This window comes from Rhizopus delemar, genomic scaffold (assembly GCF_000149305.1).
Source record: "Rhizopus delemar RA 99-880 supercont3.15 genomic scaffold, whole genome shotgun sequence".
NCBI lineage: Eukaryota > Fungi > Mucoromycota > Mucoromycetes > Mucorales > Rhizopodaceae > Rhizopus > Rhizopus delemar.
In genome coordinates, this window is record NW_027137841.1 from 602,862 (window position 1) to 627,266 (window position 24,405).

The window sequence follows — 24,405 nt, forward strand, 5'->3', positions numbered from 1 at the left end:
TCATTTATTTTGACAGCACAGCTTTGGATATAATTGATTATCAGCCAAACTTCATTTAATAAAAGCATTGCTAACTTGGGTCTTTATCTACTTTAGCCATTTCTTAACGCTTGAGTTATAAAATTACTCTTTGTTTTTATGATTTGACTATAATACATGTCAGCCAAAGGACGTAGTAAAAGCTCAGCAACATTTTATTATCTGTCGGCTAATGATCTCTGTAAAGATTCATCTCTCCAATTCTGAAGTTAAATTTTAGGAATTGCAACAAGAGGATACGAAAACATAGAAAGGAAGCAGACAGTGTAGGCTCTAGCTACTCTCTTATTTTAGCATGTTGCAATTGAAGGTTGCTGTTTTGATGTGTGATCTGTTACTTAAAATACCAAAATCATGTTGCTGTTTTCATTAAAAAAAAGAAGGTCAAATGTATTGCTTGCTAATTGTTTAAGCTCTTGTAAAAATGTGTTAAGAAACTCGGAATGCTTATTACTTGCAGAGTAAGACATATAAATACTAAAATTGGATCAAAATTATATTAAGTTGATTAAATTTATAGTGTTAATTTTGATTGACTTATTACCAAGCTGTACATCTGAATTCAAATACCAAAAAAAAAAAAAAAAAAAAAAAGGTAAACAGAACTGAATGGTAGCATACAACAAAAGCCAGGTTAAGTTTTCAGATATGTTTTTCTTTCTCACTCAGAAAGACACAACAGAAAATCTTGTTAGTATTGACAAAGTATATATTATATAGCTGGTATATCCTATCTTGCTTATGAATGATTTGATATTAAAGCGTTGTAAAGTGATAAAAGACTTATTATGCCCAAAAGAAATTTTTATGTTATCTAAAACTGTTTATTCAAGTTATTTATCTTTATATGAAAAAGGGACAGCCAGTAACATACATTTCTACTCCTTTTTCTTTATTTATTTTTAGAGATAAAATCTATTTATAAAACGACCCTTAAACTGTCAAATTATTCTCTAATTTGAAACCTTTTTTCTTCTTCTTTTGTGCAAGAGTAGTTGGGTTACAAAATGTAGAGTAGAGGCAAACATATGATTATTGTCCTACTTTGTCAATTGAAAAGCATATTCGCTAATTAGTCTCTTCTATGCTTAATGGTTTGTTTATGATAAAAGGATACAACAAGACACTGGTTTAAGATGCATAGTTTTATTTTCAATAAATCTTTTTGTACAGTTGACTAATTTTTTTTTTGTTTATGAGTGTGGGGTAAAAAATATTATTGGTCATAAAAAAGCTGACACATTCGTATCCTTTAAAGAAAAAGAAAAAAAAAATAATTTCACAGCATCGTTTTTTAATATGGAATACTTGAATTTATACGAGGGTTTTTTATTAAAAAACGCCTCACAAATAACAAGTATTGAAACCTCACTAAGGACACTTACTTATATTTTACCTGGTAGTATATGCTTTTAGCTTACATAACTACATTATACTCATTTCCTTTCTTTTAGGTCGTTTCCAAGATGCAGAACTTGCTTCTCAAGCCTGTAAGAAATGAATGTATAGAAAGTATGCATTGTTTAACATTAAATAGTATATGCCGCATTGAACTTGATTGGCCTTTACCATAATCACATTATACGAAAGGCAGCACAAGAGCATCCCGCCGCTGTTGAAGAATCAGCATTTAATAAATATATTCACTTTTGGTCATCACGTTCAAAACTAAACGCGACTGCTTCTAACTTGTTATCTGTCATGTCCTATACTCAAGTGCTTGTGGAAATGGCCGTTCTAAAGAAATTAGGAAAAAAGAAACAGTGGGAATGTATTGCCTATCTTGAGGGACTCAAGTAAAGTACTTGTATGCAGTTATACACAACACACACCGCTTACAATGTATTCTATAGGGTGCTATTGAGACTTTTCCTTTATCAATCCACTGAACAACGAATGACGCTTTCACCCACACATTTACAACGCGATATCGATCCTCAAACGCTGACAAATGAGTCAGCACTAGCAAAAGAGGAAGGTTGGGTTGGTAAGAGGACAGGCATACGTGTTCAAAAAATGGCAGATTGTGTACAATTTACGGGTGAGCCCAAACGACATGCAGACGTCACGGATTTCCTGCTTTCGAGACGATTGACAGCGGAGATGCTTCGAAAACCCGATCAAATGGTTGTTATTCAAAAAAACATTTCAAAATTGGGTGAATTGCTTTACATACTTCGTCCCTTTCTTTACGGTAAGCTATACAATTGTAGGTCAGTTGAATTCAGATTATTGATTTACATACAGTATTGGCTCTATTGAAATATGGCAGACGATCATGGAAACCTTGGCTGGTTTCGTTGATGGTTGAGCTACTGTCCAATGCTGCTTTAAAGAAAGGTTATATGAAAATGATGCCCTTAGAAAAACAAGAATACGAAAGGCGATTAAAGCTTTTATTCTTTAATCTCATGCGAGGTGTATTCTATCTAAGGATTACTCGACCTCGTTTAGAAAGATTTTGTAATAAGACAGAAGATAAGCCTATCTTATCCATGGTCTCTAGTAAGTCCCTCTCTATTTTGCATAATAAGAATATAACTAACGCTATTCTATATAAGCTATCATTCGCGAGTACTTACCTTTATGGGAAGATATTTACTTTTATACTTCTGCTTCCTAAGCTTAATATTTGTATGTTTGTACGTTTCACAAAAAGCATCTCAAATTCGTTCTTCTTTTCTTTTTTTTTTTGGGCTTTTTCTTTTTATTGGAAACCAAAAATGTTATTCACCACCAAAATACAAGTCTTTGTTTTATTATTGATAAGCTTTATCCTTGTTTATTATATATTACCCACACACCATAATACTACCACTGTCTATAATTTCACTAATCTCAATCAGCCTTCAGGTGATCGAGTGCTCATATTAACACCTTTTAAACAATCTGCCCATTTGATCGATCGATACTTTGATAACCTTGAAAGGCTTACTTATCCACACCACCTTGTTTCAGTAGGCTTACTTGTCTCTGATTCAACCGATGGTACACTTGACAAGATTCAGGCTCGGGTTGACAAGCAGTTACCATTTGAAGAAATCACAGTGATGCAAAGAGACTTTCATTACGATTTACCAAACAATGAAGATAGACATCGCTTTGACGTCCAAGTACAGCGAAGAGCCATTATGGCCAAGAGTCGAAATACGTTGCTGGCCACCGCGTTATCATCAAGACACGATTGGGTGCTTTGGCTGGACGGTGATGTGACCGAATACCCAGAGACGATCTTGGAGGAATTGATTGCAGTAAATAAGGATGTGGTGGCACCGAATTGCTGGTGGCATTCATATAATGAGGAAGGAGGATATGATAAGAATAATTGGCAAGAGACACCGGAGAGTTTGGAATTCAAAAAGAGTTTATCAGAGGATGATGTCCTAGTAGAAGGTAAAGACGAAAGTAGTTATCATATGGTGGAAAGGCTGATGCAGCTATGTGTGTAGGCTATGAAAATGTCTTGCTAACTCATAGAAAATTAATGATGGATATGCGCAATGAAAGTGGAGACATTTATGATACGATTCCGTTGGATGCTGTGGGTGGTACATGTACATTTGTGAAAGCACAGGTACATCGAGATGGTGCTATTTTCCCACCTTTTGTGTATCAGCATCAAGTAGAAACAGAAGGGTTCGCTAAAATGGTAAAGTCATTAGGCTATCAAATATGGGGATTGCCCAACTACTTAGTATATCATTATATTTAATCTAATAAAGCTTTAGAAGAGCTGTTTTTTATTTTTTTTATTTTTTTTTATAATAAAAAAGCTCTACATCAGTAATAGATCTTGTAACCGTATCCATCTTGCTACCAAACCTTTTCAATAAAAAAAGACAATTGAAGAAAGCAATGAGTTTATTTACCAAGGCACTGATTGATCTAACAATTGTTGTCAATATTTGTAGAGACAACATCCCATTGACCGTCACATCCAAAACAAAGCAAAACAAAAATTGGATCCAGGTTCCTTTTTTTCACCTTTTTTCTTTTTTAAGCTAAAAATGATTGCAAAGACATTGGAAATTAATTGGCATGAAGGACAAGCCATCTACTCGATTGATTTTTCTTTAGATGGTTTACGTTATGCTACTGCAGGAGCTGATAGCTCTATTCGAGTAATTGAAAAAGGGTACCAACAATAAACGCAAAAAAATTGATTTTCTTATGTAGATTTGGAGCATTCAAAAAAGACCAGATAATGCACATGAAGAGAATTCAACACGTCAAGAAAAGGACAAATCAAAACAGTTGGTGAATTCTTTACCTGTCGATATTGATTTTCTTTCAGAACTTAAACGACATTCTTCACCTGTAAATGTAGTCAGGTTTTCACCCAAGGGCGATTACCTTGCTTCAGCGGGAGATGGTACAAAAATGATATACGCGTTTGGATTGAGTGAATAACTTTTTTTTTAGACGCGTGTATTATTATATGGAAATTAGCACCAAGTAAAGAAAATACAATGATCAATGATCATAGTGAATATGAAAAAGAGACTTGGTCTGTGGTTCATATGTTCTAGTAAGTTTATATCCAAACAAAACACACTTTTTTTTTATTAATGGTAAATAGTGGTCATAATAAAGAAATTTATGACTTGGCTTGGTCACCTTGTGGAAGATATTTTATTACAGCTTCTATTGACAATACAGCAAGAGTTTGGAGTTTAATAGAAAGTACGAACACTTATAGCATCATGAGGAAAGACTAAGTCATGTATTAGGAAATTGTATTCATGTCATTGCAGACCATTCACACTATGTTCAAGGCGTCTCTTGGGATCCACTAGGTCAATACGTCTCAACCCAAAGTAGTGATCGATCTGTGGCTATTTACAAATACCGCAAAACAAATAATGACAGGATTACCTTTACTCCGTGTGTACGCAAATTTACAAAAATAGATAAAGGAAAGGAACCCTTTCGACTATATCACGATGAAAATTTGGTTTCTTTCTTTAGAAGATTATCTTTTAGCCCTGACGGTGCCTTATTAATCACACCTGCTGGATTAAACAGGTCACAAGATGAAGAAGGAGAGCAGCAAGAAGAACAAGATTTACAAAATTGCGCTTATATTTATCCAAGAAATATGTTATTAAAGTAAACTCTCAAGCATCTCAAAACACGCAAATCCTAACAGATTTTGATAGACAACCCGTAGGACTTGTAGGTAACCATCCAAAACCATCCATTGCTATTCGATGGTGTCCCACATTATTTAAAAAGAGAAGCAACTTTCCTAGTGCATTTGCCCTTCCTTATCGTATGCTCTATGCCACAGCTACACAAGACTCTGTTTACATTTATGATACCCAACAGATTCGGCCCATCTGTGCCATCTCTGGTATGCACTTTGCACCCATCACAGATCTGGCTTGGTCTCCTGATGGTGCCGTCTTGATGTTTTCCTCTGCTGATGGGTATTGCTCGGCTGTGGTATTTTCAGAAGGTGAAATGGGAATACGTTATGAAAAACAGATTGAAAGATCGACAGAAGATATTGAAATGACTGAAGCTATACCCAAAAAGCGAATCATTGATAGTTTAAAGAGCCAGCAACAAGAGAGTAATAGTAATAATGGTAATAGTAAAAAGAGAAGAATCACACCCATGCTAGTGAGTTCTTCCTCTTAATAAAGTCTTTTTTTTATTTCACTTTGACATTGGTTTGTTGAGCTGTTGAAGGTTGAGCTGCTTCTCTTCTAGCAGCGTCTTGTAAAAGTGCTGTATCAATAGCCTGTGCAGGAAGTTGAACATATCGAACAACACTACCACGAATAAAACAATTTTTTACAGAGGACTTTTTGGTAGTAATTAGTAAAAAAAAAGGGTTTATAAATTGCATATAATTAATAAGTGTATACCATGTGTGGATATCTTTCTTGGTCAACAACATAAATGTCTTCTAATTTGATGTTCAAGAATTGATCAACAGATTTTAAAGTGCCCGTGATGGCAAGGTCGTTTTTTAATTCAACTGTTACTTTTTGATCAACTAATGTTTTAAAGAAAGAATAAAATAACTACAAGTTGGACGTAAGTTTATTTTGTTTAGATGGAGAACTGTCTCTTTTTACCATATTTTAAATAGAGATTTGGATTAAAAAAAAGAAGTACAGAGAAACGCGAACTGAACTTTTGTTTAACTGTACTTCGTGACGTTTGACTCATTAAGTCAGCAATCTCTTATGATTGGATATTGTAAAACTCAGAAGTTCCTGCTTGGATAAATTCTTCTATGTACGTTTCATTACATTTGTTTCTTTTATACCTTTTATATACAGGACAATGTCTTGTGTTTGTAGCATCTATTTTTTTATCTATGTGAGATGCGCGTTGTTGGTACTTTGATTGTCATTAATTCTGTATTTACAAAAAGTCTACTGCGTTGCAATGCATCACGTCAATTCTGGTTAAAACGCGATCTACATATGTTACAACTCAAACTACTCACTTTTTTTTTCTCATAAGCTTTTATAGAAAGCATAGAGTTTTTTTAAAAAAACCTGCTTGTACTATCCTGGCTTTCTTTATGCTTTTCTTTTACTTTAAGCAGTGTCCCCTTTATTGCATAACAGTACTTGACACAATAGCTCCATAAAAAAGGGACGAATTGCTTCTCAGCATTTTATATTCAAATGATTCTTAAGCTTTTGTTACCCATCATTAGATGAATTAGAAATTGATGAAGTCCCCTCCTCTCCCCTCTCCCCTTTTTTTTCTGGAATGTTTTTGAACGTTTCCTTTAGAATAAAATGTTTCCATTTTTGTATATATGCGATTTCAAAAATTTCGTTAGTTAAAATAAATACTTTATCATTTTGTCATTGTGAATTATCTAGATTGCTTGTAAATAAGATTACTTCACGATACGAAATATATATATTTTTTTTCTGTAAAAACTATATAGATTATATATAAAACCCTTCCCCTTTTTTTTATTCTTCTTTATAACCATTTCAGTTTTTATATACGCTAATATCAAGCTGCACCTAAAAGAAAGACAATGCATTCATGTTTTACTGACAAACGTGTAACCAAATGAACGTCCATCGATCTGTGTCGATTGACAATTCACATAATTTAAAAGAATATTGAGGAATTTGATGTAAAATAACTAAAGCCTCGGACTTTATCCTTTTGTAGATGATCGCGATATTGCGATGGGATCAGGAAAAGCATATCTGTAGAATTTACTTCCCCTTTCTTAGCTTTTTTTATCTGGGGAATGTAACATGGGGAAAATGGGCCCCTTTTTTAAAAGTGTCACTGAATCGAGTTTTAAGAGTAAATGGAAGAAAGAAAGAGAAAGATTAAGGCGTGATTTTCAAGCTGGTATGTCTGTTGTATAAAAAGAAAAAATATGCTTATGTGAGTACAGCCACTGACAAATAAGTAAAAAAAAAAAAAAAAAAAAAAAAAAAAAAAAAAAAATCCCCTAAATCAAATACGTGTGTTTGTGTGTTTAATAAATAAAGGAATCGGGAACCTTTTTGTATTCTTTTTATTTTTTCCTTCTCATTTTTTATGAAAATGAATTATGCACAAGATTATATATCAGAAGCAAGCATGAATGCTTTATCTACCCATTCGAACGACCCATACCAGTTATTAGCAAATAATGCTTCTTTTGAAACATTAATCACAAATCATTCGTTGGAACCTTGGAACCTTCCTATGAAAAGAAGAGATTCTTCACAGCGCGGTATTGCTGGCTTTGTATCCAAGCTTTACCAGTAAGCATTTATGAAGCAATTTTGAAAGAAAAAAAATATTAAGGAGATTTTCCACAGATGTTTGCAAGTTCCTGAAAATGAACAAAAGTATGCCCGATGGTGTAAACATCAAGGAAGAGATATGTTTATTATTGAATGTATTCCAGGTAACTACCTTATCACTTTCCTATGATTTATGCTTACTAGTGATACAGAATTTACCGAGATTGTATTACCACGATTATTTAAACATTGTAAATTCCCTTCCTTTGTACGCCAATTGAATGTAAATTCACATTTTCTGTTTTACAGAAAAATACTTAATTTAAAGAAAATAGATTTATGGATTTCAAAGGGATACAGACGCAAGAAAATCAAAAGATAGTAAAGATAAAGAATCCTGTCGTTGGTATCATCCTTACTTTAGACCAGGACGTCGTGATTTATTTCACTTGATCCGAAGAAAGGCAACAAGATATACAAGAAGAAAAAAGATTAAGCAGGAAAAGGAAGAGACTACTGTAAAAACAGCAGAGGAGGCAGTAGAAGAAATTATTGGAGAAGAGGATGAAGAAGTAGAAGAAGATCCAGAGACAATTTTAAAAATGGAAGATGATGAAGAGGATGAAATAGTGTTGGATAACCAGCAGCCAGCCATTCAAGAATACAATACAGACGACTTGAAACCTACTACTCAATTATCTGAAGAGCAGCAAAGACATGTGGCATTTAGACTTTATCAAGAAAGGCAACGTTATGAAAAAGTGCAAGATTATTATACAGAACAACTCAAAGCGGCTCATTCAAAGATTAAGGAGCAACAATTACTTATTCAACGACTAGAAGCGCTCATTAAACCAAAAGCCGAAAATTATATGCCTTATTATACCCAACCTTCTACAATGTATATCTCACCTTTCTCTTTTGATACAGAAAATAACAATTGGATACAGAATATTACGGAATCAATACATGACATTGACAGAGAATGTAATGTCAACAATAAATAAACGCGTCCTTTTTTTTCTCTCTCAAACATAACGATGAAGCGCATGAATTACTGTTTACTCTATGTTAAACTGACCATTTTGTCATTTGTAGGAGAGGATGAATAGTCACTTATCGTGATTTTAGCCATTTATTACCCTCGCATAAAAGGTGGGTACATATTAATTAAACAGTATACGGCTACTTTGTGGTTCTGCCTACGAGATAATTCCTGAATGTGCCATCTTGCTACTGACTCGAAAGAAAAATTCTGATGTTGTTCACCATTAGTCTTTTGTTTATGTTTTCCCTCCATCCCGAGAGAAGCAAAGTAGATCAAATAAACTCATTCTGCTTTCTTATAATTTACAAAAAGTACATACAAACATTATTTCAAGAAAAACACGCTCTAGTTTATTCGGAAAAATAAAAATAAAAAAGCAGTTTAAAAGTTGACTTTATGACAGAGATAATAGATCGAGTTAAAATTCAGTTTTGATATAAAAGAGATACAAGTCAACATAATAGCCTTTTCATCAGTATACAATGTCTGCTACACAATCAAGCTCTATTTCTAATGATGACAATGACAGCTATCTGCCCAGTCCTCCAATAAGTGAGCATGACATGCAACAAGGTAAAATACATAAAAAAAAGAGTACAAGTAAAGTCTAAAGTAAATAACACCCAGTATAGTGCCTCATAAAAGTCAAGAAAATGATGTTTATACAACTCGATTATTAGATAAAGTAGCTGAATTTGCTAAACTCTTGGACAGTTCACATCATGCACATCAACATCGATCTGTTCATTCTGGTCGAGTGCATAAAGTGTCATTTAGAAGAAATTCTCCGGGAACCATATACCGTTCTGTACAAGATCAAGTATCACCGCATACACCTACAGAGCGATAAAAATTTCCCTTTAAATATAAAAGAAGCATCCCCTTCAAGAAATAAAGTATACACGTTTTTTTTCCAAAGAAGAGGAAAGAAATAGAGTTAAAAGAGAGGAAGCCCAGAGGATTCTTTCAGTTGTACGTTCTTGTATATTTATTGTAACTGTCAATATTTGACCATTGGTGCTCCACACAAAGAAATGTGACTTTGATTACCATATTTGTTTTTTTCTTTTTTATTTTATACACACAAGCAAAAAAAAAGTTTTATAGCGTTTTCTTTTACTATTATATTCGAAATGAGTGATAGTGAATACGAATATGAAGAAGAGGTATATTATATAAAAATACGTAGATAAATAGAATGGAAAAAATAATCTTTTCTAGTAGACCAATTATGTATTATTTGATATTGGAGCATCCGTTACAAGTCAATACATTGAACAAATAGCACAAACCCAAGGTGGCTGTCGAATTATTGTAAATATCAATTGACACGAAACAAAGCGTATCCCAACCTTTTTTTGCTAGGGATTAGAGGAAGGAAAGCCTTATTTACAAGTAGGTCATCAAATATTTGAAGGAGAAATGGACGATACGATTGGTACGAATTTATTATTCGAAATACAAGAAAGTAAACGTGAAACCGCTGGTCTATTACCCTTACTGAGTTCCATGAAAAACGATGGATCTAAACAACCCAAATACACCACCAACTATTTTTGTAAAAGTGAAAAGATCGTCACTTGTACCTCAGTCACTTTGCGCGCGAAAGATGATGAGTTTGAAAAGATGAATGCCAAAGCCAAAGCAGATGCACAGCAAAGAGCAGTGGACGATGAAGAAAATGATTTCATTTGATTAATAAAATATAACAGATGGACTTGCACATAATGCCATAGGTTGGTACGAAGACCAGATCCTAACCACTCGGTGCACCCAATCCATGTGTAATAGCTCTTCAATTGTTTGACGATTTCAATGTTTCAACGATAAGTTACCGAGGTAATCATCTCACATGAATGCTTTTTATGTCAATTGTTTAATTCATTTGTGTTGTAAAGAAATCTATTTATTCCTCGGTTTTTTTTTGCTTTTTATACTTTTTTTTTTTTCAACAACAAAAAATTTATTAAACGAGTCACAAGGTTGAATACTAAGAAAAAAGTATAAACCTTACAAAATCTTTTATTCGAGCTGTCTATACATATTGTAAGCTCTTTCGTTCTATTAAAAGAAAGGATAAGAAAGGGTGATCAGACAAAAGAGAGATTATTTTTTTTTTTTTTTTTTTTTTTGTTAAAGTGAATAATCAACATATTCCATATTCCTACTTTATTAGTAAAAATCCTTTATTCGAAAGCCATCGTCCTTTTATTTCCCTTTTACTTGCATAAATTTTTTTGTTGTTGTTAGGCAACTGATTTTGAAATGCCGCTTCAGATACGTCACACTCTCTGAATGAGAATTTTTGGCAGGGGACCAGTGATTTTTCTTTTCCTTTCTTCTTACACCTATTTCTTATACTATGCCTGCTACTGCTGCTTCTGGTTTGTCTCGTACCATCTACACCTCCCTCTTTAAAAAGAACTCTGTTTTCGTCACTACGGTCTTTGCTGGTGCTATTGCTTTTGAAGTTGGTTTCGATACTCTTGCCACTAAAGTTTGGGATGACATAAACAAGGGCGTAAAGTCAAAAGGAAAGATGGAATGAAACGGTATACTAAATCTTTTTTTTTATATAGAAACAATGGAAGGACATTAAGGACAAGTACGAATAAATTACAAGTAGACTATTCACAAAATAAATCTCTCCTTTTCTCTACAATTGTGTGTGTTCTATTTATTAGCCAAACTGTTTAGAATATTTTGAGTGATGGAACGGTAATGTTCAGCGAATGGACTGTTGGGTTGAGAAACAACAATGGGTTTTCCAGCATCGGACAGTTGACAGATATCAGCATGAAGAGGAAGTTGGCCCAAGATGGGTAAATCCATGTCTTGTGCCATACGAAGTGCTCCATCATGACCAAAGATATGGGATTCATGTTGACAGTTGGGGCAAATGAAGAGTGACATGTTTTGAACGAGTCCCAAGACCTATAGAAATGTGTTTATGTGTGCATGCATTTGTTATATATCATTCAGCTTACGGGAACATTGACTTTTTTAAACATATTTGTACCTTTGACTGCGTCAATTAATGCAATATCTTGAGGTGTAGAGATAATTACAGCACCTATACACATAATGTAAAAAAAAGGGTTTCTTTTTTCCTATAATCTCTACCAATTACCATCCACAACGACTTGTTGACTAATGGTGAGCTGAACATCCCCTGTACCAGGTGGCATATCAATCACTAATAAATCCAATTGTCCCCAATCCACTTGATGTAATAACTGTTGTAATGCTTTCATTACCATCAATCCTCTCCATACAACAGGTGCTTCTTGATCCACCAAGAATCCCATCGACATACACTTCACACCATAATTGATTAACGGTATCAATCGATCACCTAGCCTACAGGTCAGTTACTCATCCACACAGCCTGTTGTGCACCGTCTACCTTTCTCGGTTAAATCAGGTTCCCCTTTTAAATTCATCAATTTCGGTATGGATGGTCCAAAGATATCTGCGTCCAAAATACCTACCTTCTTTTTCATGCCTGCTGCTGCCATAGCAATATTCACTAAAATAGTGTTATTACTGTGTACTGTCACAAACATTTTGCTTACCTGCTGTAGTCGATTTACCCACACCTCCTTTCCCTGAAGCAACGGCGATCACGTTCTTGACACCAGCAATTGGCATTTTTTTGGGTAAACCTCTTTGTGCTCTTGGTATCGTAGGCGGTGCTTTATGTCCTGGTAGACCCTAATAAAAAAAAACAATCTCAAAAAAAAAAGGCTGTCAATGTGTACTTCTTGATCTTACCAGTGGGTTTTCATGAAATAAAGGTTTTAATGTTGAAAAAGCTCTTTTAGAAATTTGCAACATTTTAGAGAGAGAGAAAGAAAAAAAAAAATGCAATGCTCTGTATTTAAAATATTTATTTTATGTGGCCCATTCAGCAACATAGGAAAAGTTTTGAAATTCTTGCTGCTCAATACGATTTAAGGTGGCATCAATTGGTGTCAGGGCAGGTATTTCATTTGTAAACTCTTCATCAAAGTTGGATGTATCCAAACGACCTGTCACAGAGGGATAAAAGGGAGGAGGGATACGTTTGGCCAACATGTCTTCCCACACCACACCACGGAAGAAGGGATGTTGCTTGATGGGCACAGCATCATCCGGTCCACCACCTAATCTTCTGTTGGGATCACGTTGCAAGAGTTGTTGACAGATAGAAATTGAGTCACTGGACATATTGATAGGGTACAAGATATCATCCTCCAAGATGGCATCAAAGATTTCATCTTCGTCTTCACCACGAAAGGGTGATTGACCCAGCAACATTTCATAAATAAGTACACCATAAGCCCACCAGTCGACAGCACGCCCATAGTTTTGTTCCTTGAGGATCTCGGGCGCCATAAATTCGGGTGTGCCACAGAATGTGCCCGTAGTGCGACCGTAACCCATGTTTTCTTTACAAAGACCATAATCAGCCATCTTGATATGACCATCCAAACCCAACATGATATTATCCAGTTTTAAATCACGATAAATGATGCCTTGGCTGTGAAAGTATTCTAGAGCCAGCAGAACTTCACACGCGTAGAATTTAGCTCTTCTTTCAGAGAATTGGCCTCGTTGAATATGCCACATCAAGTCACCACCACTCACATATTCTGTCACAAAATAAACACGACTCTCGGTTTGGAAGGTAGAGTGAAGGCTGATCAAGAACGGATGACGTGCACGGTTAGCAGCTTGGAACACGCGCTTTTCAGATCGGACACTTTTAAATAGCATGAGCACCGCTTAATTTTGTATGTGCAATTAATTTTTTTTTTTTTTTTTTTTTTACCTTTCAATTTCATCATTGTCAATAATAAATCTCTTTTTCAGCATTTTGATAGCATACAGTTGTTTATCGTGCTTTTCTTCTGCCAACATGACTTTACCAAAGTTACCTTTACCAAGCACAGCCAGGAAACTAAAGTTTTCTAAAGCAACTTTACGGTTCTTTTGCGGCTGCATAGGTTGACCCTATAAAAAAAAGAGAGTTAAAGAGAAGTAACACGATTGATTTATTTTCTATTACTTGAGGCACTATTTGTTGTTGTTGGTAAGGGCTCACAGGAGGACGCATCATTTGTTGCTGTTGTTGAGGACTGTAAACCATTTGAGGTCTCATTTGTTGTTGCTGAGGAGGATAGTATTGTTGTTGGTATCTAGGATCAACATGAGGAGGCTGTCCATAAGGGCTTTGAGCATGAGGAGATTGTCCATAGGGGCTTTGAACATGTGGAGGAAGAAGAGGTGGGCCTTGCTGTTGAGGTGGATACATTCTTCCTGGTTGAGGGATACCCACAGGTGGATGATGAGGTGAATAATGAGATTGCTGATGAGGATAAGGTTGTTGTTGCTGGAGTGGATAAGATTGTGGATGTTGAGGGGGATAGGGCTGTGGTTGCTGCTGCTGTTGCTGCTGTTGAGGTGGATAAGGTGGTTGTGGTTTAGCATTATTATACATAGTAGGTGGTGTTTGAGGAACAACCACAGGGCTTTTTGGTGGAGGAGGTGGAGGAGGCTCAATGATAGTCAATTGATTAAGTTGACTTCCGAGAGTTTCTTCTGCTTCCTTTTCTTCCTCCTTTTCCTTTTCTTCTATCCTTGGTTTACTTTCTGGCGCCTTTTGTCGTTTAGCAGCCGCCTTGATTTCTGCAAGCATTTGATTCGCCATTTCCATACTTAGACCGCAGAAATCAGGTACACGTCGTTCGCAACGTGTATGTGCTGTGATATCACATTCAGAACACTTTTTGGCGCCACGAGAACCCAAGGGCAACATGTATCCACAGTGACAACACCAATTAGCGCCAATATTTGTGATGGGTTCAAATCGATGAGGAATTTTGTGATTGAGTTTGTCTTCATCCGAAACTGTCTCTGTCGAATTTGCCATACATTTAGTAACCACTTTACTCGAGCATTTCTTGTGACAAGTGTATTCACAATCCTCACACTGATAGCCGCTGTTGACAAAGAACTCTTGACATAAGGCACACTTCATGACATTGTAAAATCTGTTTTCCAAAAATTGGTGACCATTGACTTCTACAACCTCTTCACGACGTTGACGTACAGCACCCGCACGACCCAACTTATCCATCGGACGACGATTACCGTCTGCACGTACAAAGTTTAAGCGAAAAGCAATTTTACCGACAGGTTCAACATCAAACCATGCCTCAATACCATTGTCGTAACCCTCTGCTCCAGCACTATTGACTATTGGTGTAGGCCCAACTGCAGTGTTACTTTCCCCTTCATTTTCCTTCTTTTGCAACTGTTGCTGTTGAGCTAGCATCCACTGAGGAACCTTTCTCTTTCTGAGCCCTTCGGTAATATCCGTAATCTTTAACCAAAGAATACCGATGGGTAATGATTTCTCTGGTGACTGATCATAAATACCAATTTCAATTTCTGATGCCTTATTGACGTGTGTTTCACAAAGCTCATTCCACTTGTCATTTCGTGCAGGCCTTGATCTGAACACGACTTGGTTATCAATCTTGACCAAGATGATTGTTGCTGGAGTACGTATCAATCGAGTAGGAGCATGCGCTAGCTCACATGCTTCCAAAATTTCCAATTGAAGTTTACCCGTCACTGGTCTTCTAAATCCAGGAGGCAAACGGGCTGAAGGTGGTGTTTCTAATTCTATTGCCTGGATGAGAACACATTCATAAAGATCCATTTGTTTGTTTTACCATAGTCGTCTTCATCACCACCTTCACCAATATACAAACTCTTGTATTTTCTTAAAGCGGAATTCAATAAACTCAACTTTTCCATACTTTCATACATTTTATCTTGAATGTCTGTACGATTGCGTCTATCTACACTTTTTTCCAATACTTCTGCCATTCCTTTAATACCTTTCAACACTGTTTTTTCGACATCAAGTTTATATTCTAATTCATGTAACTTGAGTGATACTTTTGGTTTATTGTAAGGTGTTTCCGACATTAAAAGATCTATTCCAAACTACGTTAGTCTTTTTCTCTCTCCTTATCACTCCTCCTCTCTGAGCACTTGCCAAGATTAGAATATTTTGTTTTTATGGGTGTTGCTGCTGTCAATGGATGTGCCATTGAACTTGTTCTTGGTGGTTGCAAATTAGGTGTTAACTGAGGAGATAATTCTTTTTTTGATTCAATTCGAGCGAGTTCTTCTGTGAAGTAATCAATGTATTTTTGATATTCTTTTATTTGAGTTTCACAATCTGAAATCACATTCTTGTCTTTAAGTAAAGGACGCATTTGTATAAACTTGTCTCGCATGATGCGATTATGTTCAATCTTGGCTTTCAACTCATTTATCTTAAAGCGTTGTTAGGTTCTTTTGTTTTAATCTCTATATTTTTTTTACCGCCATTTTTCGTGTTTGTGTATGTATATGTGAAGAAAAGGGGAAATGAGATGAAAAAAAAGAAGTATTTGTGAGTGAGAGATGAAAGACAGAAAAAAAAAAAAAAAAAGAAAGAAAGAAAAACGTGTGTAATTTTATTGTGGCACTAAACCTCTCCTTTTTTAGTGTGCCACTGATTATGCTTGGCAGTAAAACAATGCTTAGCAGCTGTTAATTAAAATGCTTATTGAGACAAAGAGTGCACTTGTTCTTTTGAAAAAATAATGGATCGAACACCTTGAAAGACTTGTAATAAAATTGGATCTAGTTTTGGTAATAAATTCTACAAAGTATATAAGCACTCACTCAAAGCATCATATAAGATTACCTCAAAAACGACAATGAGTTTATCTTCGTTTTTAACAATGATTGCAATATAAGATTTAATTTGCCAAAAACTTATTCCTTCAAGGATAATAATATCTTCAATCTTTAGCCTATCAATGAATCGAGTGTCTGACGAAGTATCCCAATAGACTGTTTTGACTTGTATTCCAACGTCTCTTATAGCTAATATACTTTCTAGTATTTTTATTAATAATGCATTGTATATTTTTTAATAGACACCTCTTCTCACTTGTCTCCTTTTTATTAAAAACCAACCAACAATAAGTATGATCAAAAGTCTATATTGTGCTAGCTATTTATATCATCAGTTTTCTTTTTTTATCTCTTTATGAGCAACTTTACCCATAGAAGATAACACAGTGAAATAAATCCAAACAGATCCATTATATTAAATATTCGGGCTGACGAACGAACTGTATATTCACGCGCTTGTCCTCCAGGTAAGATACTGTAACTTAAAGAAGCATGCCCATCACTTTCTACATTTTTCTTTCTCCATCTTGTTTTGGATTCCATTTGCAAAAAAAAAAAAAAAAAAAAAAAAAAAAAAAAAAAAGACTTTCGAGTGAATTCATCCACCGTCTATTTTGTTACACAAAATGCTTTTTTTCTTATTTTTATAAACTGGCTTTGGCTCAGTTTCTTTATGAGCAGTTCAGTGAAGGTGGAATTAAACAATAGCATTATTCACATCTCTTTATATACTCTAAATGCATTTGAAATATCTCTACTATCGCTTTATATATATTTATAAATCACAATACGCCTTTAATTTGCTTTTACAGATAGATTGTCTTTTGCATGAATAACATGTTTAATAAACAGGACTTTTGATCTTCATTCTTTTCGTCTTCATCACAGTGGTAAGAATGCCCTTTAAATTCATGGACATTTAAAAAATTCATTCAAAGGAAATTGTTGCAGGACTTAAGTTGTTATTAAATAGCTCTTGTCCCAATTGAAACTTTAATAAACTTGACCATCAAACTGATATTCCAGAAGATTGAAAGAAGAATCTATCCCGAAAAGAAACCAACTAAAAGTACAATCTTATTGCTTGAAGCAGTGGATAATCTAATTTTTTTTAGAGAAGCTGCTTTACAAAGTCTTTAAATGATAATATACAGAATAGGATAAAGATGTATGGACAAGCGAATAAGTAAATGAATGCAGAATCAACCAAGCCTATGAAAAGCTAAAGTCTTCTATAATAATCCTTCATCAATCCCTCAATAGATGCCGTATCAGTGGCGGGGGCCTGCTCCGTTTCTGTTCTTGAGAGATTGATGTCAGAATGGCTGTCTTAGGGCACAAATAAACAGTCTCATACTCTTGATTTCTCCGCTGACCCCACCATATGTTTGATTCTTTTTGAGCTCGATCACCTTCATCATCAAAAACCGCCTCCCTCTCTTCCACTCTTTCCTGGAAAACGACTCTTTGAATGGTTTCCACAAAACTCATACTGATGTCTATGACACCCCTCCTCACTCGATTGCTTTTCTTTTAATTTTTTCGTCCTTGACCTCAAAGGATGTTCTTTTTATCTCCTTTCATTCCTTTTTGATCTTACTTGGGCGATTAAGGTGCATTAAGAACACCGTGCGTTCGCCTAAGTTTTTTTAATATAACTAATTTCTTTAAATCGTAATATAACGTTATTGAAAATCAGTGAGGAATCCCCAGAATAAAAGATAATATATGACAGACATGCAAAAGAACAAATGAAAGGCTTTCTTAATCATAATTATAAACAACATCTGTTAAAGTACCTGAAGGTCAGAAGTTCGCTTACAAAAGCATATATCAAACCACTCACTCAATAAGATATAAATACCCGGCTGGGATGTATATCTTATTTGGTTTTGAAGTAGCTCACCATCTCCTCAAACTATTTTAAGCTGGCTTTATTTAGATCTGCGAAAATAGACAATTGAAGAAAGTACACTCCATTGATTGATCAGCCAGTAGCTTTATGTTGAGACTTGTGACAAGAAGATTATGATGGAGACTTTTTTAGCAAAAACAGGGGGCTGCAAGCCTAATGCTAAGAATACCAAGGTTTAGTATCACAGGCATTGTTTTACTGTTTCCTTTCAACTTTGGCTTCACTGACAACATTGACTATACTTCTGCTACTGACTATTGCGATGATGCTGAATGTTACAGTGAGTTCACAATAGTATAACTTGTATATCCCCTCAAGTTTGGATTCAATCCTGGTTCTATTGACTTGTGGTAAGCTTATTACGCTATACATTTGCTTTTTTTCCACCAAAATTTTTGTTTCTTTTGTATCAACCTTGATTGCTTTCAATTAGAGCCCTTCCAGACCCATCATTTATTCTGCTGATGATCGTATCTGGCTCATTTTCCTGCCATAAAAGCGTCAGGGCTATCTTTGGAATCTCTCTTGATTCCCTTGTCTACAAATAAAATGATTAGACTTGTAATGATTGTTTTGATTACGATGACAAAGAATTTGCTTGTAGTGATATATTCAAGATGTTTATTGGATTTTTATAATTCATTGCATACATTTAGATTTTATTTCAAAGAAACCTAGCCAACTTTACGTCCAATAAGAAAATTTCATCAATCATTTGATATGCATTTCCTCCGTACGAATCTAGCAGCACTAAGGTTACTTTATCGCAACTGATACACTTTACCCAGCAATAAGGATTTTGAAGTTTATTTCCAAAATCCCTTTTTTTTTTTTTTTTTACTTCATTAGTTATTGTACTTACCATTTTACGAAACAGCAAAAAATTCTGAATGATATTCAGAACTCTCTTCTTGTGTATCATTAGCAATCATTTTGACAGTATTCTGAGATCTATCACTCTTAGACATTTCCTCCAAAAAACTATTTTCATCCTCTTTTGAGTCACTGTCGTAATGTTCTATAGGCACGAAATCTTCTGATCCGGAATGAATATCAAATGGGATGGAATTACTGCTATGACTGTCTTGATAGTCAGTTGTACTTTGGTCGATGGTGCTTATAGATTGATTATCACATTGCTGTGTAGAAATGGTAGGATAAATCATGCTATGATCATCTTCTTCGAATTCATCTTCTGTCACTTTGATAACGCAATAGAGTTCATCACCAAAGCGTTTGCCTTCAGGCGTAATAAAGCAGAAACGACTTGTATAATCCCCAGGTGAATCAGGGGCCTGAAGTTCTGCGCTAATACAACCTACCTGATTGGGAGCTAGACCTGGTAAAAGAAAACCTTCTGGGAAGGACATTGGATAAGGTTTAAAAATACTACCACCATTGAATAATAAGCGAGAATCTGTTGGCCAATGAATATTACCATTGTTTCTAACTTTCCAAGTCTAATCATTACAAGATATACAAGTTATTTGTATGCATATTCATGAAATTATCCTTTTTTACTTTGATGAAATTCTTCTTTGGTAAAACACATGTGCCACCTGGTATATTGATGTCTGCAATGAACTGAGCAGATAAAACGCTTTTTGTTTGGGATATTTGCTGTGTGATGGTTAGTGATTTTTGATCATTTTCGAATACTTGAGAGGAAGTATTGATTATAGAAAGATATTGATTTGAATTGAATTGTAATTCGTTTTCTAAATCCATCGCTCTTCTAGCTCTCATGTCATATTCAGCTTGAAGTCTCTCTTGAATGCCAGGAGTTGAAGGATCAGACAAAAGTTTAGCATTTTTAGCTCTCATTGGAACCTGAAAAGTGTTATTCATCAAAGGTATGTTGTCTTTGTCGAAAGGGTCTGACGATGCTTGAAATTTCTGTAAGTTGTGTTGCTTTGTTTTACTGTGACTAGGAACCCTTATTTTAAGAAACAGATGATTTTTAAAGTGTATCGCCCATGAACTTTCTTTGCATATTTCACACAAGCTATAACTTGAACAGTATTTACACTATACAATAAAATCACATCATTTTGATACATTTTTCTATAAAAAACTTTTTTTTTTTTTTTTTTTTTTTTTTTTTTTTTTTTTTTTTTTTTTTTTTTTTTTTTTACTTTGTATTGAACTCCTTTTACTTTCATGCCACAATGGTCGCACAAAACATCCGAATGTTGCACAACACTGGCTGAGCATACAGCATCATCTGTTTCATCCACGCATTCTTTTTTCCCATCTTCAATTTGAGCAACAAATTGGTGATCGTTTGGATGCTTTCCTTTTAAAAATTGAAAGCAAAAACAACAAAGTGAAAAATCTATATAATAATCTTAGCCAATTTATCTCTTTTCTATAAGGGTTTACCTGGGCAAGAAGTACAAGTATATCGAGTACCCACCAACTCAGAATCACAATGTTTACATGCATTATGACTTTCTTTGAATTTCTCTTTGGTGTAAATTAAGTTATGGTCAGGATCATGATTCAATTGAAATCGACATGTATTGCATAAGTCAAAGTTATCACAAGTATCACATATCCAACTTTGTCTATTGCCTTGTTTCAAAAAATGGTCAAAATAATATCTTTTTTTCTTTTTTACCCTTTGACAGGAGAACAACAACCATCACAAATGATGTCAACTTCATCATTTGAAACTTGTTTTGTGTTGGAAAGGGTAGAATGATAAAGATGGGCTGCGGATTTAATAACCATCTCAACATGCTGTTCAGTTGCCTTTGAATTATGCTCTTTTAGAGTAGTAATCTCCTTTTCTACGTTAGAAACAATATGTTGTGCATTGTTTTTAAAGCAAAAATTGGTGCTTTCAATATAATTATGGATAATAGAACGGAAATCATGCGATTGTGTATCTAAGCGCTTGTTCAGCGTACCTATGACTCCATCAAGATACTCGCTAATGCTAGTTAGGTTCCCTTCCATAGCATCATTCATGCAATCCATGTTTATTTTGAGGGCTGCGTCCAACATACACCTATTTGATTCAACAATTTCATTCATCTTTTTTATATTATGTTCTGCGATGAGATTCATTTTTGCTGTGTTTGCAGTCGCTACAGCTTCTATCCTACTCGTGTTTTTCTCTATCATTTCATCAATGGCTTTAACATTTTTTTTCATGTTGGCATAAAGACGGGATAAATTGGTTTCAAACTTAGACACCAAATTCATTACTGTTTTCAAATCATCCACAGATACTTGGTCCGTTCGCTCATTTTTATCATCCGGTACGATGGTGAAACACATGAGATAATCTTCCGGAAGTGTCGAAAAACGATCATATCCATAGGGTAAAATAGCTGACATTTGTCTGTCTGAACCCAAAACGACAAAATCATTTTCCTTGTCTTTATAACCAAACTTAAATTTAAAATGATCTGGAAATCCAAATACTTGTCGAACCTATTCAGAAAGTTAGCACTCACAATCCATCGAATTGTTATCTTTAAACAACCCTAGCCTGAAGTCGATCATACATGCTTTCACGTTGATAATAATAATCCACATTCACCATTTGTACATAAGGCTTTTTTTTATTTTTTATTTTAAACCAGTGTTCAGCCATCGTTGTATTTTTAACAAAATAGGGGGGGGGGAGAAAAAGGAGTTTATATAAAAAAAAATTGTATTTAAGCACAGAATTGCAAAGACAAAAACAAACAAACGACAGATGAGTGTGACTGCAGACAGATGATTAAAGTGTTCGGCATCGACTATAAATCTCTTGGGGCATACCATCTCCAAAAGATGCTGTTCTTCTTCTGAACAAGACATCTTCTTCCTCTTTTTGTTCTAATTGTTCTGAAGGTAATAACACGGCTCTATCGATAGCGGCAGGAAGTCCTAACGAAATATAAGATCAGGACACGTATCACATCTTACAGTCTATTTACCTCTGTGTCGACCTCTGTACATTAAGACGATAAGAACTAACTTACTCAGTCTGTGATACTGAGCAGATTGAGAAGTAGACGTATTTGGATACCCAGTAGAAGCACCAATGTTTCCAAAGGCTGATACGCATTCGTAAATAATGGTAAACATAGTAATAGGTGAAGGGGACATCACCACACTAGTCTCAATCACGCATATGGCAAAAATACAGGCAATCAACCAAAATATCTCACTTGTCAGCTGTTGTTGAATCTGTGTTCTCACAAAAAAGTCTGGACCTCGAAGTGCCCTTCTGGATGCTGTGACAACGCTGCTTATCGTGTTTGAACGTTTCAGATGGTGAAATGTTTCTGAATTATTCAATTCTATATCGTATCCATAACTTTCATTAATGCCTTTATAAATCCCCAATGCACGTTCCTAATAAATACATATTCTTAAAAAAAAAGATGCTTGATTTAAAATGGATGCTTACTTGATAAACATTACTATTACGCATCATGATTGTAACTGGATATATGCTAATATACATAGCTACCACAAAGGCTATCAAATTACCAGGATTTAAGTTCATAATATCAACTACACTATAGCCAGCTAATCTATTAAAGTAAGCAAAATCCGTTATTGCATGTATCCTGAATCTTACCGCTTCGAGTAGAAACTGATTGAAACAAACCAGCCAAAATGCACGTTCCGATATCCATCTTTTCCAACACAGGCAACCAATAGTTCAAGGCCATAAAGCAAATAAATTCGATTAAAGTGATACCCACAAGAACAACCAGAAGCCATCTGGTTTGTGCAGAAGGAAACAGGGTAGTATAGCAGCGACGAGGATGATCCAGTACATACCTTAGTGTTTCCCTACGCATACCAAACGAATGCGGTGTCAACTTGTACAAGACATGAATGACCAATCGAAGCAAGATGGCATAAGCCGTGTTGCCGGCCAAGACAAGGATCATGACCAAGGTCAGCATCACAGGCTCCTGCCGAAAGGGTTCCATGCTCTCATCCACTTGACTTAACCCGAGATTATTAAAGGCGGAAAGGCTGGTAAAGAAGGAGAAATGCCAGGGGTTGATGACCGACCGGCCATTCTTTAACAAGTCTTGTACAAAGGGTGACATGGCAATATAGGCGCGGATGATGAATCCAAAGCCAAAGAGAAAGAAAAAATAATACGCAGGCACCAAGCGAGACAAGAGGTCGAGGGCTCGGTATTCGGCACCTCCTAATCGGTAGCGCTGCTGCCGAGTGAGTTCGCTTTTTTGTGTGGGCTCTCTTGGTACGACCTCGTCGTTTTCCAATTCGATTACGGCTTCTTTCGTACTCGGTCCAGGCGGCATGTCTTCAAGTCTCTTTCCCTTTTCAAATTGCCGACGTGCAATCTCTCTTTGCTGCTCGATATTGCAAGCAAACATGATGTTCTGCGGGTTGCTGTTTCTATAAGATTCTTCTACTGAAAGATGAACGGACGAATCAGGTGTGCATTGAAGAGAGTCGTCCTTTTTTTCGACTTCCTTTTGTGTCTCTTGTCTTGTACTTTGGTCTGATGCACTCTGGATGGTTGAATCCCCCTTTTGGCTTAGTTCGTCTTCTTCAGGAAATCGTCTGTTGGGCATTTGACACAAAACGCCATCACTGTTGGAGAACCTTTTTTTGATGATCGTAAAGGATGCAGAGAGACTGATCATGCTTTTGAATCCAATAGATAGCTGCTCTTGTTCTTGCTTTGGTTGAGATCGAACGGATAAGAAGGAAAGCCTTTTCCTGAGTGGCTTACCAGCCCTTGCTAGTCGGCTCATTTCTTGTACATTTCTTTCAAACTTCCGTTGATTTGCCTCCCGCATCTGCTGAGTCTTGTTAAAAAGCAAGATGTCTTCAAATCGTTTTGAAAAATAATGCTTTCGAACTGTCACGACTCCAATGGATATCATGATGTGAGAGCTCAAAAAGGAACTGACGTAGATGACAAGTAATTGTGCAGTAGACAG

At 35.4% G+C, this 24,405-nt stretch overlaps 10 protein-coding genes across 10 annotated transcripts; 6 read left to right on the plus strand and 4 right to left on the minus strand.

Moving 5' to 3' along the window:
• Positions 1-1,338: 1,338 nt before the first annotated feature.
• RO3G_15024 (uncharacterized protein) lies at positions 1,339-2,805 on the plus strand (the record flags this gene model as incomplete). The annotated part of the gene is made up of 6 exons (XM_067669608.1): positions 1,339-1,438; positions 1,494-1,529; positions 1,577-1,835; positions 1,893-2,233; positions 2,287-2,544; positions 2,699-2,805. 6 exons carry the CDS (start codon positions 1,339-1,341, stop codon positions 2,803-2,805), a joined length of 1,101 nt encoding a protein of 366 aa, XP_067525709.1.
• A 1,241-nt stretch (positions 2,806-4,046) lies between these two features.
• On the plus strand, positions 4,047-5,682 carry RO3G_15025 (uncharacterized protein; the record flags this gene model as incomplete). Its single annotated transcript, XM_067669609.1, has 6 exons — positions 4,047-4,160; positions 4,216-4,411; positions 4,462-4,567; positions 4,619-4,722; positions 4,770-5,148; positions 5,199-5,682. 6 exons carry the CDS (start codon positions 4,047-4,049, stop codon positions 5,680-5,682), a joined length of 1,383 nt encoding a protein of 460 aa, XP_067525710.1.
• A 2,191-nt stretch (positions 5,683-7,873) lies between these two features.
• RO3G_15026 (uncharacterized protein) lies at positions 7,874-8,773 on the plus strand (the record flags this gene model as incomplete). Its single annotated transcript, XM_067669610.1, has 2 exons — positions 7,874-7,930; positions 8,102-8,773. 2 exons carry the CDS (start codon positions 7,874-7,876, stop codon positions 8,771-8,773), a joined length of 729 nt encoding a protein of 242 aa, XP_067525711.1.
• A 523-nt stretch (positions 8,774-9,296) lies between these two features.
• On the plus strand, positions 9,297-9,664 carry RO3G_15027 (uncharacterized protein; the record flags this gene model as incomplete). The annotated part of the gene is made up of 2 exons (XM_067669611.1): positions 9,297-9,387; positions 9,495-9,664. 2 exons carry the CDS (start codon positions 9,297-9,299, stop codon positions 9,662-9,664), a joined length of 261 nt encoding a protein of 86 aa, XP_067525712.1.
• Positions 9,665-9,947: 283 nt separating this feature from the next.
• Positions 9,948-10,509, plus strand: RO3G_15028 (uncharacterized protein; the record flags this gene model as incomplete). Its single annotated transcript, XM_067669612.1, has 3 exons — positions 9,948-9,980; positions 10,039-10,128; positions 10,180-10,509. The coding sequence occupies 3 exons, from the start codon at positions 9,948-9,950 to the stop codon at positions 10,507-10,509; spliced, it is 453 nt and encodes a 150-aa protein (XP_067525713.1).
• A 667-nt stretch (positions 10,510-11,176) lies between these two features.
• Positions 11,177-11,429, plus strand: RO3G_15029 (uncharacterized protein; the record flags this gene model as incomplete). Its single annotated transcript, XM_067669613.1, has 2 exons — positions 11,177-11,335; positions 11,394-11,429. The coding sequence occupies 2 exons, from the start codon at positions 11,177-11,179 to the stop codon at positions 11,427-11,429; spliced, it is 195 nt and encodes a 64-aa protein (XP_067525714.1).
• Positions 11,430-11,692: 263 nt separating this feature from the next.
• Positions 11,693-12,465, minus strand: RO3G_15030 (iron-sulfur protein NUBPL; the record flags this gene model as incomplete). Its single annotated transcript, XM_067669614.1, has 5 exons — positions 11,693-11,748; positions 11,834-11,887; positions 11,945-12,169; positions 12,221-12,343; positions 12,390-12,465. The coding sequence occupies 5 exons, from the start codon at positions 12,463-12,465 to the stop codon at positions 11,693-11,695; spliced, it is 534 nt and encodes a 177-aa protein (XP_067525715.1).
• A 243-nt stretch (positions 12,466-12,708) lies between these two features.
• RO3G_15031 (uncharacterized protein) lies at positions 12,709-15,633 on the minus strand (the record flags this gene model as incomplete). The annotated part of the gene is made up of 4 exons (XM_067669615.1): positions 12,709-13,558; positions 13,628-13,809; positions 13,865-15,486; positions 15,537-15,633. The coding sequence occupies 4 exons, from the start codon at positions 15,631-15,633 to the stop codon at positions 12,709-12,711; spliced, it is 2,751 nt and encodes a 916-aa protein (XP_067525716.1).
• A 3,705-nt stretch (positions 15,634-19,338) lies between these two features.
• RO3G_15032 (uncharacterized protein) lies at positions 19,339-21,454 on the minus strand (the record flags this gene model as incomplete). Its single annotated transcript, XM_067669616.1, has 4 exons — positions 19,339-19,932; positions 19,994-20,302; positions 20,500-20,536; positions 21,093-21,454. The coding sequence occupies 4 exons, from the start codon at positions 21,452-21,454 to the stop codon at positions 19,339-19,341; spliced, it is 1,302 nt and encodes a 433-aa protein (XP_067525717.1).
• A 751-nt stretch (positions 21,455-22,205) lies between these two features.
• Positions 22,206-23,832, minus strand: RO3G_15033 (uncharacterized protein; the record flags this gene model as incomplete). The annotated part of the gene is made up of 5 exons (XM_067669617.1): positions 22,206-22,354; positions 22,450-22,825; positions 22,881-22,915; positions 22,964-23,002; positions 23,055-23,832. 5 exons carry the CDS (start codon positions 23,830-23,832, stop codon positions 22,206-22,208), a joined length of 1,377 nt encoding a protein of 458 aa, XP_067525718.1.
• Between the last annotated feature and the right edge of the window lie 573 nt (positions 23,833-24,405).